The following is a 17,421-nucleotide window of genomic DNA, read 5'->3' on the forward strand; positions in this document are numbered from 1 at the left end:
ATCAATGAATAAAAAAAAAGGTTCCCTGTCAGTAGTGTGAGCTCGGAGAATCACCACAATGGCATCCGCTTTTCATTAAGAAATTTCCACACAGCTCGCATGGGAAAAACAGAGTCGGATGCACAACTAGTTAGGTGGCAAATTAAACGTTGGCAGGCTTTAAGCACTGCTTGGCCACATATCAGAATGTGGGAGGGAGGGCATATTTTATTCTGGGGGGGGCGTAGGGGCTATTAATACAGCCATTATTTATCTAATTTATAAGTGTTCCGACAATCTTACACAACGATAGCACAGTATAATGATAGAAGCCAGGCTCTGTGCGATATGGAAAGGTTAAGAAATACAAGGGATGATTTTCCTCCCCAGGCCCCTGCTGGGTGCCAGAGACATGCAACATCACAGAGGTGCGCTGTGCCTGTATAGTGGGAGGGGGGGGGGGGCAGGGGAGAGTGGACTCTATTCTCCTGGGTGCATGCCCTCTTGGTTGCATAGGCCTACCCCCCCTGGACAGGCCTTGCACTGGGAACGGGTACCCAGGGTGTGGGGGGAATGAGGAGCTGGATGAGACCTGCAGCTGTGCTTCTGGCTGCTGGCATTAGGGCCTTCTGGCCTCTGCTGGGGAGAAAGCCTTTAGGCCCAGAGTTTGTTCTGGGAGGGGTTACAAATTCAATATTGCTGGTATCTTTGGGATGCCATTCTCCCCACGCCCCCAAGAACAACACAGAGCCGCCAGTCTGAAGAGGGTTCCCACACACGGCTTTTTCAAGCGGGTACAGCAGAATGCGAGCCGGGTGAGGCTGGGAACCCTCCCTCCCACCTGATTTCCATCCTTGTCTTGGGCCTGTGTCTACTACCGGTGATGGCTCAGTTTGGGGAAGTAGGGCTGTGGGGATCTGATACCTGAAGCAACGGGTCTCTGCCCTCAAATTCTTCCTCACTACACCTGAGCACTGCCAGAATAGGATATTCTTCCCAATCGTGTGTCTCTGTCCATACAATGTGACATCGTCTTTTGTTCCCAATTGCAGAAGGGACCAGGATGAGAAGCTTCATGAGCAACTCAGTGTTGACGATGCGAAATACAAGCCATTATCTCTTGTCAACAGTACTCTGCAATGTTGTCACTAGGTGTATTCACTATGGTGATACCAATATGTTATAGGAAAAATCACACTTAAATCAATACACTTGTGTGACACTTTTAATTCATCATCTCAAATTGCTCCTACCACTACCAAGGCTATAACTGGTATTTCCCTGTAGTGTTAGCAGAGCTGAAGATGCTATCTCTAGACTCACACATGTTTGGAAGGACAGAATCTAATTGTGCTGCTGGCTGCTTGCACAGTTGAAACGGACAAGGCACAGAGATTCTACATGCCCAGCAGCATGTTCCACTGAAACCCTAATTACAACACTGCGCTGTTTTGATAGCTACTTCCAGTTGTGCAAAAATTACATAGAATTTACAGCACAGAAACAGGCCATTCAGCCCAACTAGTCCATGCCGGTATTTATGCTCCACACAAGCCTCTGCCCACTCTACTTCATCGAACCCTATCTGCATATCCTTCTATTATTCCTCCCTCATGTACTTATCTAGCTTGCCCTTAAAGGCATCTAAACCATTCGCCTCAACTACTCCTTGTGATAGCGAGTTCCACATTCTAACCACTCTTTGGGTAAAGAAGTTGCTCCTGGATTCTTTATAGGATTTATTAGTGACAATCTTATATTTATGGCCCCTAGTTTTTGATCCCCCCACAAGTGGAGACACCTTCTCTACGTCTACCCTATCAAACCCCTTCATAATTTTAAAGACCTCTATTAGTTCACCCTCAGTCTTCTCTTTTCTACAGAAAAGAGCCCCAGCCTGTTCAGTCTTTACTGATAGCTATAACCTCTTAGTTATGGTATAATTCTTGTAAAACATTTTTGCAACATCTCCAGTACCTCTATATCCTTTTTGTAGTGAGACCAGAACTGTAGACAGTACTCTAAGTGCGGTCTTAACCAAGGTTCGATACAGGTTTAACATAACCTCGTTGCTTTTCAATTTTATTCCTCTAGAAATGAACCCCAGTGCTTTGTCTGCACTTTTTGGGGCCTCGTTAACTTGTGTTGCTACTTTTAATGTTTTGTGAATGTGTACCCCTAGATACCTTTGCTCCTCTATCCCATTTAGACTCTTGAATGAACTGCGAATGATTGAAGTGAACGGAAGCATGAAATGGATGGTGAACATAACCTGTTTTCTGAAGTGTTTTATACCATGGCACATATTTGATTCAACTCAATCTCATGGATCCTGCATTTACAAAGGGATGAATTGACTGATTGACAGTTTTATTCCTTCTCAAACCTAGGAGTTTCGAACTTTGACAGCAGGAAAAACAAATTTGTGGATCCTAAGCCACTCTCCTTCCAAAACGCTTCCATGAAAACAAATGGTTTTTACCTCACTGTTAAAACAGAAAGAGGCAATTACAGTTGTCCACCAATCATTGCCCCTGGTCAGATCTCCACACTGCGAGTCGGGTCAGAAGTGCCCTGTAGAACTCCAAATTGCAATGGACCGTTAGCTACTGGTGGGACATTCAGGTAAGAAGAGCCACAAGTGATGTTCATCGGTCAGGTTTCTTTTTATAGACAGTAGTGAATGCTAAGGTGTATGTTTTATTCAAGTTGCAATAGATATGAACACACAGTGTGGTTAAGAGAGAATAGTGCCGTGGGATCTTTTACGTCCATCCGAGAGGGCAGACGGGGCCTCGGTTTTAACATCCCATCCAAGAGATTCCCTCAGTACTGCACTGAAGTGTCAGCCTGGATTATGTGCTTAATTCTCTGGAGTGGGACTTGAACCCACGACCTTCAGAGGTGAGCGTGCTACCAATGAAACACGGCTGACGGTTACGAGCCATTCACGTGCAATAAAAATGTGGGCCTCGAGGGATAGCAGAAATGCAAACATGGATTATTTTTCTCCTTCTCTTTTTTCTTTCTCTTTCTCGCCTCACGTTCTGCCTTGTGTTGCAGAGTGAAAGAAAACAGAAAAAGCACTATGGAGGTGAGGCTATCCCAGCACCCCTAGCGAGTGAACAGTCCCCCATTAAAAGTTATGGGGCCTGCAGGTTTTAATAGAGGGCATTGACTGATGCAGCGGATTCCGGGATGGTCTCAACTCCACTGTCTTCCTTTCCCCTTGTTCTGTAGCATGAGAAACTAAGAGAAATCTCATGATTTTTCAACATACGCACTCAAAAGACTGCGATCCAGAGGCAGATCTTAATCTCACACGTGAGTCTCCTGCTGGATGTGAAAGGGTTAGTAGACCCATTGAAGCAAATACTTCAAGCTGTGGGGCAAGTCGATGGGTATGCTGCCAGGTCACTGATGTCCAGTTAAAGCACTCTATGGTTGGGGCCCATTTTCTTTCCCCATCAGTTTTCTCTCAGGAAGGTGCTGACCAGGATTGTCATTTTTGATGGACCCAAAAACCAAAAAAAGCGGTGGGGCTTGGGACAGATGGTCCTTGACCGTGATCTGCCTTGAGATGATCTTCCACAACCACAACGAGGGGTGAAGTGACGCTGCAGTGACAGGAAATGGGCAGGGTGGTGGCGGGGGCCAGTTGCTGCTGCCGGCTGTGCTGAGCTTTGAGCCCAGCAGCACAGTATTCAGCCCTTTGCCCCCAAGTCACGGCTGGCGTGAGAGGGGCGCCCGGCAGAACGAAGCTCTGACCAAGATCAGCTAAATCCGCACAGGCCAGCGATCGAGCCTGGGGCCCCTGTGTGCTCGGTGTGGGTCTGCACAGCCACCCACTGAGCCTTCACATCCCTCTATTTGATGGGCCCAATCATTTGGCCAAATTGGACATCCCCATCTAGGGGCGGTGCGCACGGGAAATGGCGGCCGGAAGCTCCGGCCCTGCGGTTTCCCTGCGAGCACTGTTCCGTGCCAGGCCATCTGCTCCACTAAAGTAACTTGTGATGGTGGGGGGGATATCTCAGTATTAACCTTTTATTTTTGTTTTTATTTTTAGAATGAAGTATATTTTGCTTAATCCTGATATAACTCTTCCCAATATTGTCAGGGAAACAGAATGGTCAAAGGAGATCAAGCTGTTAAACGGTAAGTGTTGATGGTGTTATAGAGGCCGATGATCCTTATTCTACAGTAAATAGAAAGTGGAGCCGTGACTGTGTTGGGAGGGGCGGGGAGGGTGAAATGAAATGAGCTAATTAGGTAGAGCTCACTCATGTTGCTACAAGCACCAGGGTTGGCAGCTCTGGTTGGAGACATTCCTGGGGCTTTGACCACGTGCTGCCTGACCGCTTGACATCTGTATACGTTACTTCATGTACCTTTTATAAAGGTTGGGCCTCCTGCAGTTGAGTATCTTTGCTCGTGGCATCATGCCAGCAGCTGTTGTGGAGAGGAGGAGAAACCGAGGGCGGAGAGGAGGGGAAACCGAGGGCGGGGAGGAGGGGATGCCGAGGGCGGAGAGGAGGGGATGCCGAGGGCGGAGAGGAGGGGATGCCGAGGGCGGAGGGGAGGGGAAGCCGAGGGCGGAGAGGAGGGGATGCCGAGGGCGGAGAGGAGGGATACCGAGGGCGGAGAGGAGGGGAGACAGAGGGTGGAGAGGAGGGGAGACCGAGGGCGGAGAGGAGGGATACCGATGTCGGAGAGGAGGGGATAGCGAGGGCGGAGAGGAGGGGATAGCGAGGGCGGAGAGGAGGGGATAGCGAGGGCGGAGAGGAGGGGATGCCGAGGGTGGAGAGGAGGGGATGCCGAGGGTGGAGAGGAGGGGATAGCAAGGGCGGAGAGGAGGGGATAGCGAGGGCGGAGAGGAGGGGATAGCGAGGGCGGAGAGGAGGGGATAGCGAGGGCGGAGAGGAGGGGATAGCGAGGGCGGAGAGGAGGGGATAGCGAGGGCGGAGAGGAGGGGATAGCGAGGGCGGAGAGGAGGGGATAGCGAGGGCGGAGAGGAGGGGATAGCGAGGGCGGAGAGGAGGGGATAGCGAGGGCGGAGAGGAGGGGATAGCGAGGGCGGAGAGGAGGGGATAGCGAGGGCGGAGAGGAGGGGATGCCGAGGGCGGAGAGGAGGGGATGCCGAGGGCGGAGAGGAGGGGATGCCGAGGGCGGAGAGGAGGGGATGCCGAGGGCGGAGAGGAGGGGATGCCGAGGGCGGAGAGGAGGGGAGGCCGAGGGCGGAGAGGAGGGGATGCCGAGGGCAGAGAGGAGGGGATGCCGAGGGCGGAGAGGAGGGGATGCCGAGGGCGGAGAGGAGGGGATAGCGAGGGCGGAGAGGAGGGGATGCCGAGGGCGGAGAGGAGGGGAGGCCGAGGGCGGAGAGGAGGGGATGCCGAGGGCGGAGAGGAGGGGATGCCGAGGGCGGAGAGGAGGGGATAGCGAGGGCGGAGAGGAGGGGATGCCGAGGGCGGAGAGGAGGGGATGCCGAGGGCGGAGAGGAGGGGATGCCGAGGGCGGAGAGGAGGGGATGCCGAGGGCGGAGAGGAGGGGAGGCCGAGGGCGGAGAGGAGGGGAGACCGAGGGCGGAGAGGAGGGGAGACCGAGGGCGGAGAGGAGGGGAGACCGAGGGCGGAGAGGAGGGGATACCGAGGGCGGAGAGGAGGGGATACCGAGGGCGGAGAGGAGGGGATACCGAGGGCGGAGGAGCAATTCGCAGGGGGGGATCCAGCGGTGGGACGAAACTTGATTCCATCAGTAACTAATAGTAACTCACTAAAATTGCACCATTAACTAATGGTAATACTGGAAACACTCAGATTCCCCTCATAATCAACAGTAATACAATAACTCAGTGATAGTCTGGTTATATGTAACTGGTGATAGGCAAAAGTCCCCAACATCCCACCTGTAACTAGTAGTAATCCTTTAATGCACAGACATTCACCCTGAAACTACAACCTGAATCCCCCTGCACTTCATAAAGTGCAGTCGGGCTCCACAGTCGGCCACTTTTAACAGGCCCGCTCTCTCTCCCTATCTCCTTGGACTCCGGTTCTGTGTGAAGGTGACAGCTCCGACCTGGGAGCCTCAGTCAGAACCAGTCTGTACTTGGACGTCACAGGTCAAAACAGGCCAGCACAGACCAACCAGAGCCAAACTGAGAGATCGCACAAAGGGACAGTTGGGCCTCGTGTTTTGAGCATTTCTCACAGGGCACATCACCCTAAACTCAGCTCAGCACCAACATTTCTCAACCACTCGATAAAGGAGACATTTTGTAGAATGATAAGAAATTACAGCACAGGAGGAGGCCATTCGGGCCCCGGTGCTGATGTTCTCCCCTGTAACCCCATTACCCCCCAAAGATCTTTTTATATTTCTCCTTTCCAAATATTTATCCTGTTCCCTTTTAAATGATGTTTTAGTCTCTAGCTCAAGAGCCACTTGTGTTGAAACCAATTTAAAAGTGGCCGAAGTGATAGCTTAATTTTCTGTAAAGGATATGAAAGGAACAAGCTGGGAACGTTGGCAATCTGGAATAAAAACAGAAAAGATCCATCAGCATCTGGAAAAGAGAACCGATGGCTTCTCGCTTTCGGATCTAACTACTTTGTCAGTTTGGTTGGGTATTTCCAGAATCTTCTGCGGGGGGCGGGGGGTTGCGGGAGTGGATCTCTGTGGTATGTTTTAAAACATTATCACTGCTGCTTTTATCTCCAGCTGTGGATCCCAGTGGCCTTGACACCTCACCTGGACGTCGCACCGGGGGGATGGTTGTCATAACGACAATACTCGCCGTTCTGCTCTTCCTGCTGTTGGCACTGTTTGCGGCCATGCTCGCCCTGGTTTGGTAAGTTAAACACTGTGAAGCTCCCATCCCGTTCTGTCCACGGGAGGCGGTGTCAGCTGTCAGATGCTGAATAATGTCAAGTTATCCGGGGTAATTTCCCAATGGCAGATCGTGGTTTTCCCCCCTTCCCGAATCCTGTGTCCTTTTCTTTTCCCAGGACGAACTCAGTTTCTTTCATCTCGCGAATGTTGCATGGGGTGTCTCACTCCTCCAGGAGATTGAATAAACAGAGGGGAGTCGGCGTAGGTTAGCTAACCCTGGCGGTTTCATTACATGAAGTCCCACCTCCCACTGCCCGACCGCCACACTCCCACCATTGGCTGCCTAACACGCCCATCCTCATGGTGCACCATCTTCCCACGCCAAACGGAAAGCAAACAGACCCTTTGACATGAATCAGTCATTCATGAAAGAAAGACTTATGAAATAATACTGAGCGGCCTACGGGTGGCGCAGTCCAGGGAGAGTATAAATACTCGGGCACGGGCCCAGCTCGCGCAGGACATTCTTAACAAAAACTAGTGAAGGACACAACTAGACATCCATGTTGTAAAACAGTTGATTAAAGCTTTGTTTAACGCTTAGACCAAGTGCCTAGTAGTTTTCTTATGTCACTCTTCATGACTCAATGGATGATTCTTGACTGTCAAACAGCCTTTTCTCCCCAACTCTTATATTTTTATAACTAATAAACAAAACCCACACAATTTGTTTAATGCTCCTATGATTTACTCCTGGGTTGCTCTCCGCAGTGTCCAGGAGATTAATCTTCAATTCCAGGTGACTCCAGGCCAATCCAGGAGGGTTGGCAACCCTAAGTCAGTGAGAGTGAAAAACATACATGGCCCACTAGAAGCAGTGACTTCAAGGAGATTGTGTCCCATTTCCTGGTCCCATACAGGGCTGAGCTGCTCATTGAACAGAATAGTTTTCTTGCAAATGCCCCCATGGGTTGGTCAGCAAGTGCAGTGCCAAGTGTGGAACTGAACCACAGCAACCAGAAGAGCTCCAGGCTCCATCCTGCTGCTCTCAGTTGGGGTGGCGATGGAGCCCCCTATGAAATCCCTCACTGCTGCTAAGCGAGAGAGAGGAAAAAGAAACAGCCAAGGGTCCTGCTTTTGGCTGCTATCTTGGTGATCAGTGTATGGATGTCAAGATAGGTCATAGGTGAGCATGGCTGTGATGAACTTCAAAATAGCTCGCCAATACTCACTGTCTAGACTCCCACACAAAGAGTGGTCGTTTGGCTAAGATACATGAGTGTAACTGAGATCTGTAACACTGGTGTGAGTTAGCATCTTTAGGAAAAAATTAGAAAGTATAAACATTAAAAAAACAATGTTTTTCTCAGATGCCAGACTTTTTCAGATTTGATGTTCTGTTATTCATTGATTCAGTGAAATGGATCCATTCCACACAATGTATAAACAGAAACTGACTCTCACGTATGTTTCTTTTCATTACAGTTGCAAAAAGTCTGGCATGTCCAATTTCCCAGAACCTCTAACTATATCTGGCTCCCTCCGCAAATACTACACTCACACCATGCGGAACAAACAGGACGTCGTCACTCAGAGAAAGTTCTAAGGCAATCCGCACGGTGCAGCCATGGACTGTACAGGAATCCAACAGCCTCCTTCCTCCCTGTGAACCTCACCTACTATCTGGTTTCACATTGACAGTGAACCAGCCGTGTAACTTCGATGTGTTAGTGTTTGGAAAGATGAAGTGTCCTTATGCTGATGATCCAGACATTGAGTGGAACCCCTAGGATTAACTTAGCCACCTTTAAAATAGTGCTGGTGTTCTTTCTGAACATAAATACAATGCAAAGTGACAGAAAATCTTCATTTGCAGTGGAGGAGCAATTGTTTTAAGCCTCTCTCCCCCACTCCAGCACTCGCTGCCATTGTGGCTTCAGGCCCCATTTTAACTCTTACTCCAAGAGGAAACCAACGTCCTGATTAACGGATTGTTTCTTCCTCCCATTGGTTTAGATTCCAAATGAAACAATGATTAATGTAACCGAGAGGTTAGAAGAATTTGATTTATTCTCACTTTCTTTTCTTCCCGTGTCCTTGACTGGACTAATGTTTTGCACTGCCTAACCAAGTATAAAGGGGTTGTTTTACGAGACACGAAAGCTGCTGCCCAATTCTTGCCGTTTCTGCGTATCTGAGACGCTGCCTTAGCAGTAGGGCAGGTAAATGGGCCAATACATTGCTTGCTGATCTAGAGCAAGTCTTTCACTTCCTCCAGTGCCTGGAGCCCAGATGAAGTCCCTTTTGTATCTGGGCCGTTGTGCCAAGGTAAGGGTTCAGTTCAGTTTTCCTTGAAGCCTTGTGAACTAAAGACACACGGTACTGCATGTATAAAACATTTAAATGCTTCTCCGCCCCATTGACACCCCGTTCCCTCCCAGCTTTACTTACTTTGTGATTTTTGGTTTTATTTCTTCCGCTTGAAATATTTTCTGGACAGTTAAAGTGATCTTTAGCTGTTAGAATTTTTTAAACATTATGCTGCTGGGTCAGAGGTTAATCTCAAACGTTGCTGGCACAGAGCTTCATGTGACCAGAGAACACATTGGGAGTTTGGGACGGAAATCCCAGCAGGCTGTGAATCAGGCCTGGTGACCTCCACGATGTACTCCGATTATATATACAGGAAACTTTTTTTTATCCGGCACCGACGGGACCGACGTGGTGCCGGTTCATCAAAAATTCCGGATAACTGAAAGCTATAGTAAAAGATACGGAGAGATGAGAGCTCCGTATAAAGCAACAAACCCTGTCGCTTAGCAACAGGTTCAGAACAATGGCCACAAGTTCCAAGCGTCTCTGTAGCTTAGCAACAGCTGCAGCCACACCCTTGCACAGCAACAGATCGAGGAAGGCAAGGACAATATGAAGTAAAACTTACCTGAACCTACTCCTGAATTTTGCCGGTTAACCGAGATTTCCGGTTATTTAGGTGCCGGTAAATCAAAAGTTTCCTGTAGCTCTGTGCTGGGGAATGCTAGATTGTAAAATTGACCATTACTTTAAATTCAGATCAAATGGCTCTAGATGCTGAGGCTGTTCTCCAGTTTTCCAATGCCTTGGAGAAAGCTGCAAATTGGGGAGTTTTGAACGTATATGTCTTTGCATCTCAAGCAAGGCAATAGGTCAAGGATGAATAAAGAAGGATCTAAGACCAAATGGATATTGTGGAGATTTGGTTGAGACTCAGTGGGTTGGGCAGAGACTATGATAGAGTGGATTGTGTATGGTCTGTGGAAGGCAAGAACTATTTCTCATTTCATGTTTCCATTTTGTTTTTCAACCTTTTGCAAGTGATCTCAGATAAACCCTTGCTTAATGCTGTAAAGTGAAAATACATTTGAACGTCCAACTACATTTTGATCGAAGTTTTCAAGATATTAAGGGGAACTGATAGGGTAGCTGGAGAGAAACTATTTCCGCTGGTTGGGGAGTCTCGGACTGGGGCAGAGTCTAAAAATTAGAGCCAGGCCTTTCAGGAGTGAAGTTCGGAAACACTTCTACACGCAAAAGGTGGTAGAAGTTTGGAGCTCTCTTCCACAAATGGCAATTGATCAATTGTTAATTTTAAATCTGAGATTGATAGCTTTTTGTTAAACAAAGGTATTAAGTGATATGGGGGAAACGAGGGTATATGGAGTTAGGTCACAGATCAGCCATGATCTCATTGAAAGGCGGAACAGTGTCGAGGGGCTAAATGAACAACTCCTGTTCCTGTGTTCCTATATATGTTTTGGCATTAGCACAATATTAGCATGGCAGCATCTCTATCTGAGCTTTTATAGTTAGACATTGGAAGCTCTTGAATTCAGGAGTCCACATTATCGTAATTTCATGTGTAAATTCTGATTGAATTTCCAAAGAGTTCTGTATCTAACACGCCCAGCTTTATATTCATGCTATTCTTAAGAATTTCTGTGTCATTGATAAGGAGGGGCCTTGGTATTCTAACACACTGTCTGACAGTGGTAGAACGTGAGTTAGCACCCACACCTTTCCCACAAGGTAAATTTAGTCAGCTGTGTCAGCCAAAGCAGATAGCTCGCCCAGGCCAGCCTCCAGCCCCACAGCGAAGGAGGAAATATCTGAGGTAGAGTCACCCTGGGCTGTTCCTTGATTTGGCACTAGGAGAGGTCAAGGAGCAGGCAGCTGGCCTGACTTGTCCAGGGAATGTATGCATAGTCAACTGTTGGGAACCTAGAGAGGGAGAAAATAGATTATAAATGTACAGGAAACTCTCGATTTACCGGCACCCAAACAACTGGAAATCTCGGTTAACCGGCAAAATTCAGGAGTAGGTTCAGTTAAGTTTTTCTTCATATTAGTGGCCGTTTCTTGATTCTTGGCTGTGTAATCGGGGGCTCCTGCACTTGTTGCTAAGCAACAGGGATGCTTGGTCTGTGGCCGGGCTTCTTGCACCTGTTAAGGGAAGCAACAGGGAAGCCTGGATTTGTTGCTGTGTACGGAGCTCTCGTACCTTTTAACTATAACTCTCTGTAATCCTGACTTTTTGATAAACCGGCACCACACCGGTCCCGTCGGTGCCGGATAAAAAAGAGTTTCCTGTAGCAAAAACTGAAGAGGTGTACCCAGGAATCACAGAATCACAGAAACCCCACAGTGCAGATAGAGGCCATTTCGGCCCATCGAGCCTGCACCGACACATATCCCACCCGATCCCCGTAACCCCTACACCAACACCAACACATATCCCACCCTATCCCTGGAACCCCACGTATTTAATCCCCCTAACACTAAGGGTCAATTTATCATAGCCAATCAACCTAACCCGCACATCTTTGGACTGTGGGAGGAAACCGGAGCACCCGGAGAAAACCCACGCAAACACGGGGAGAATGTGCAAACTCCACACAGACAGTCGCCCGAGGCCGGATTCGAACCCGGGTCTCTGATGCTGTGAGGCAACAGTGCTAACCACTATGCCACCGTGCTGATAAAATGAATAAAACCAGAAAATATCAGAAAAGCTCAACCGGTTGATCTGCATCAAGAGAAGGACAGGTCAACGTGTCGGGTGTATTGGGGACTCCAGGGGGTGTCGGGTGTATTGCGGACTCCAGGGGGTGTCGGGTGTATTGCGGACTCCAGGGGGTGTCGGGTGTATTGCGGACTCCAGGGGGTGTCGGGTGTATTGCGGACTCCAGGGGGTGTCGGGTGTATTGCGGACTCCACGGGGTGTCGGGTGTATTGCGGACTCCAGGGGGTGTCGGGTGTATTGCGGACTCCAGGGGGTGTCGGGTGTATTGCGGACTCTAGGGGGTGTCGGGTGTATTGCGGACTCCAGGGGGTGTCGGGTGTATTGGGGACTCCAGGGGGTGTCGGGTGTATTGCGGACTCCAGGGGGTGTCGGGTGTATTGCGGACTCCAGGGGATTATCCAACATGTCTTTCAAGGAAGCCCACCCTCAAGAAGCTTTGTGAATAGTATTACCATCCAAACACCATCCTTTCGTAAAGAGCAAAAAAAATCCAAAACACCACAGATGCTAGAAAGCCAGCTGTCAACGATTCAAACTGTTTGCCCCTTCAAGACAGGGAAATATTACAGATGAGCAGCATTTAAAACAGAACAGGAGACGGGGAAGTGGGGTGTGGGGGGAACAAAATACAGACGCAGGAAATGGAATGACCTGTGAAGTGCTAGGCCGGAGGACAGGAGGTGATTTGAATGACAGACATGATGTTAGCAGCAGATAAAAGGAGGACTAATGAGAGAAATCAAAGGCATTTACGAGTCACCAGAGCGCGCGTGAATAGCGAAGGGGAGCTACAGGAAACTTTGGTTTATCCGGAGGTTAAAAGTCCGGAAAGCTCTATCCACCGGCAAAATTCAGGAGCCGTTTCCTATAAGTATTTTTACTTCTCGTTGCTTTTTTTTCACCAGTCAGGCTCTGCAAGGTCTGTAGCTAAGCAACAGTTTCAGCTAGAGACGCTTTTAAGCTGCAGCCGACTGTTTTGAAGCTGACAGGGTTTGTTGATTCTCACGGAGCTGAAAATCTCTGTATGTTTCAACATGTCCGGCAGTTTTGATCTAACGGCAACAGCTCAGTCCCGTCGGTGCCGGATATCACAAAGTTTCCTGTAGTTTGAAAGGGAAATAGGAAAAATAGGAAAAGCAGAGCAAGCTGCAGTGGCCCAGGAGTCTGGCGGAGGAGCGTGTTGTCACGTGACATTGTTCGAGAAAGCCCTTTACACCATATGTATATTGTGCTTTGAGAGCTCATTGAACACAGAAGTGCTGCAGTTCTCATGTGAGAGTGCTCAGTGCTTCCCGGTGGCATTAACCCATTTAAAATAAACATGTTAAACCAACCTGTATAATACATCGCCAGTGGAAAATACTAGCTTCGGGTGTGTGGCAGATTGAGGTGCCAGTAGAACTGCCCTGTTCTAACAGATCTTACTTCTTCAGAATAATATTTTATCTATTAATTTTGTATATTATTGTTCTATTATCATGACTTTTGGCCAATATGAATGCTGTGGGGATTATAGCATGTGAAGAATGTAAGTTTATTCCTAAAATAAAATATGAAAAAGCAGTTCAAACTGGTTTGTCAATTTATCTTTTAACTATGAACAGGTGGATGAGTGGAAAACAGTCGCTCACACTTGCCTTGACGGTTATAATCCTTCCCATTCTCCTGCAGGCTTTTATGTAACAAGCTGTGCACATTCCGCGGAGGGGAGTGGAGGAAACCTGCTTTCCATCAGAACATTCTAGTTCGCATTGGCCCTTTCCCAGTTTTCTTCCTCATCTGAATCTTCATAAGAACTTAAGGCGTAGGAGCAGGAGTAGGCCATTTGGCCCCTCGAGCCTGCTCCACCATTCAATAAGATCATGGCTGATCTGATCTTGACCTCAACTCCACTTTCCCGCCCACTCCCCATAACCCTTGACTCCCTTATCGTTCAAAAATCTGTCTATCTCCGCCTTGAATATATTCAATGATTCCGCCTCCACAGCTCTCTGGGGAAGAGAATTCCAAAGATTCACGACCCTCTGAGAGAAATTCCTCCTCATTTCCTTTTTAAATGGGCGACCCCTTATTCTGAAACTATGTCCCCTAGTTCTAGATTCCCCCACGAGGGGAAACATCCTCTCTGCATCCACCCTGTCAGTCCCCCTCAGAATCTTATATGTTTCAATAAGATCCCCTCTCATTCTTCTAAACTCCAATGAGTATAGGCCCAACCTGCTCAACCTTTCCTCATAAGACAACACCTTTCGTCTCAGGAATCAACTGCGTGAACCTTCTCTGAACTGCCTCTAATGCAAGTATATCCTTCCTTAAATAAGGAGACCAAACTCTACGCAGTACTCCAGATGTGGTCTCACCAGCGACTTGGATGGCGCTGGACGGTCAGTCTATCAGCCTTCTTTCCAGCATAACTCATAAACAAAAGTGTTCAAAGACTTTTTTTTTTTTAAACACCATTTTTTTTTATTGCCCCAATGATTTTTCTCCCGGTTTGCTCGAAGCGGTGTCCTGGAGATTGCTCTTCCAATTCCTGGAGACTCCAGGACAGTCCTGGAGGGTTGTCAACTCTGGGGTGGGAGGTAGATGTTTACCTTGCTGCCGGGCGTACAACTGGGATTGCAGATTGCTCACCCGTTCTAGAAACTGCCCGATTGTTCATGTCCTTTCAATGGAAATAAAAATCAGTCGGCTCCATTTCCTCAAGATCAGCAGTGCAATCAGGAAAGGAAAAAAATGACCTTGAGGAACGTAACAATACAGAAGCAAAAGAATATGATCATTGTGAGGTGTTTAAAATGTTCAAAGATTCGATAGGGTAGATACGGAGAAGCTATTTCCTCTGGTGGGGGAATCAAGAACCAGAGGTCATAATAAAATTAGAGTCAGACCATTTAGGAGGGAAATCAGGAAGCAGTTTTTCGCACAATATTTGATAGGTAATGGTGTCAAGGGATATGGAGCTAGAGTGGATAAATGGAGTTGTGATACAGATCAACCATGATCTAATTAGGAACAGGAGGAGGCCATTCAGCATTTCAAACCTGTTCTGCCATTCAGTGAGATCTTGGCTGATCTGTATCTTCGCTCCATCTACCCGCCTTGATTCCGTAACCCTTAATACGACCTTAGTTTTTAAATTTTCAATTGATAGCTTTTTTGGCGGGGAAGGGGGGGGAAGGGTTCCAGTTTTCCACTACCCTAAACAGCCTAGCACTAATTTTAAGGTTATGCCCCTAGTTCTGGACTCCCCCCACCAGAGAAAATAGTTTCTCTCTACCCTATCAAATCGTTTAATCATCTTAAACAACAACAGAGGCTGGGTATTCTCTGGCGAGTATCTCGCCTCCTGACTCCCCAAACCCTTTCCACCATCTACAAGGCACAAGCCAGGAGTGTGACGGAATACTCTCCACTTGCCTGGATGAGTGCAGCTCCAACAACACTCAAGAAGCTCGACACCATCCAGGACGAAGCAGCCCGAGTGATTGGCACCCCATCCACCACCTTAAACATTCATTCCTTCCATCACCGGCGTACCGTGGCTGCAGTGTGTACCATCTACAAGATGCACTGCAGCAACTCGCCAAGGCTTCTTCAGCAGCACCTCCCAAACCCATGACCTCTTCCAGTTAGAAGGACAAGGGCAGCAGGCACATGGGAACACCACCACCACTACAACAACTTGTATTTATATAGCACCTTTAACGTAAAATGTCTCAAGACGCTTCACAAGAGTGTTGGAAAACAAAATTTCATGCTGAGCCAAATAAGGAGATATTAGGGCAGATGACCAAAAGCTTGGTCAAAGAGGTAGGTTTTAAGGAGCATCTTAAAGGAGGAAAGAGAGGGAGCGAGGCGGAGAGGTTTAGGCAGGGTATTCCAGAGTTTAGGGCCTAGGCAACAGAAGGGTGAGCGATTATAATCAGGGATGCTCAAGAGGGCAGAATTAGAGGAGCGCAGATATCTCGGGGGTGGGGGGGGGTTGTGGAGCTGGAGGAGATTATAGAAATAGGGAGGGGCGAGCCCATGGAGGGATTTGAAAACCAGGATGAGAATTTTAAAATCGAAGCGTTACTTAACCGGGAGCCAATGTAGGTCAGCGAGCACAGGGGTGCTGGGTGAACAGGACTTGGTGTGAGTTAGGACATGGGCAGCCGAGTTTTGGATGACCTCATAGGGTAGAATGTGGGAGGCCAGCCAGGAGTGTGTTGGAATAGTCAAGTCTAGAGGTAACAAAGGCATGGATGAGGGTTTCTGCAGCAGATGAGCTGAGGCAGGGGTGGAGACGGGCGATGTTACGTCGGCGGGTGTTTCAGCGGCAGCAGCGGGGCTATAAAAGCCCCAGAGACCAGGTAAGGCCTCTGCGTCGGCGGGTGTTTCAGCGGCAGCAGCGGGGATATAAAAGTCCCAGTGACCAGGTAAGGCCTCACAGCATCGGCGGGAACTCAGCAGCAGCAGCGGGGCTATAAAAGTCCCAGAGACCAGGTAAGGCCTCAGTGCGTTGGCGGGTGTTTCAGCGGCAGCAGCGGGGCTATAAAAGTCCCAGAGACCAGGTAAGGTCTCAGTGCGTCGGCGGGTGTTTCAGCGGCAGCAGCGGGGCTATAAAAGTCCCAGAGACCAGGTAAGGCCTCAGTGCGTCGGCGGGTGTTTCAGCGGCAGCAGCGGGGCTATAAAAGTCCCAGAGACCAGGTAAGGCCTCAGTGCGTCGGCGGGTGTTTCAGCGGCAGCAGCGGGGCTATAAAAGTCCCAGAGACCAGGTAAGGTCTCAGTGCGTCGGCGGGTGTTTCAGCGGCAGCAGCGGGGCTATAAAAGTCCCAGAGACCAGGTAAGGTGTACCAATCTCCAGTCTGGGAACTCGGAGGGAAGGAGAGAGGTAAAAAGTAATCCAAGTGTGACGTCACCAGAAAGCGGGTAAGTGATTGGTTGGTAAGTATTTCTCCCTTTTTAAGCTTAAATCTGTTTGGTTTATAGTTTCTAAGGTGTGATATTCACCATCTAGAATCGGATAAGAGGGTATTTAAGAATAATATTAATAAATTTAATTAATTACATAGAATGGGAGATCAGGTGATGTGTTACTGCTGCAATATGTGGGAGCTGGTGGACACCATTGATGCTCACGGTGATCACATTTGCAGTAAGTGTTGGCTGCTCGAGGAACTCCGGCTCCGTGTTGAAGAGCTGGAGTCCGAGCTTCAAACACTGAGACACATCAGGGAGGGGGAGATTTACCTGGACTCTGTGTATCATGAGGTATTCACACCAATTAGATTAATTAATTCAGATGTAGTCTGTGGCCAGGGTCAGGATGGTGTGACTAGAAGTGAGGCAGGTACAGGGATCCAGGAGGTAGTGTTGGAGGAGCCGCAGCCCTTGCACTTGTCCAACAGGTTCGAGGCTCTTACTCCCTGTGAGGATGGGAACAGGGACAGCGGGGAGGATGAGCAACCTGGCCACAGCACCGTGGAGCGGGGGGCCATTCAAGTGGGGGGAGTTAAAAGAAATGTTGTAGTGGTAGGGGATAGTATCGTTAGGGGGATAGATAGAGT

At 48.6% G+C, this 17,421-nt stretch overlaps 1 protein-coding gene across 1 annotated transcript in view; it reads left to right on the forward strand.

Moving 5' to 3' along the window:
• Positions 1-13,432, forward strand: part of upk3b (uroplakin 3b) — a 38,566-nt gene extending 25,134 nt beyond the window's left edge. The window contains exons 3-6 of the mRNA XM_085964290.1: positions 2,370-2,604; positions 4,049-4,137; positions 6,700-6,829; positions 8,296-13,432. Of these exons, the coding sequence (XP_085820416.1) occupies positions 2,370-2,604; positions 4,049-4,137; positions 6,700-6,829; positions 8,296-8,416 (575 nt within the window). The 3' untranslated portion in view covers positions 8,417-13,432. The remainder of the gene's footprint in view (positions 1-2,369; positions 2,605-4,048; positions 4,138-6,699; positions 6,830-8,295) is intronic.
• Positions 13,433-17,421: the final 3,989 nt, after the last annotated feature.

This window comes from Somniosus microcephalus, chromosome 22 (assembly GCF_052327205.1).
Source record: "Somniosus microcephalus isolate GS21.2 chromosome 22, FLI_Smic_1.0, whole genome shotgun sequence".
NCBI lineage: Eukaryota > Metazoa > Chordata > Chondrichthyes > Squaliformes > Somniosidae > Somniosus > Somniosus microcephalus.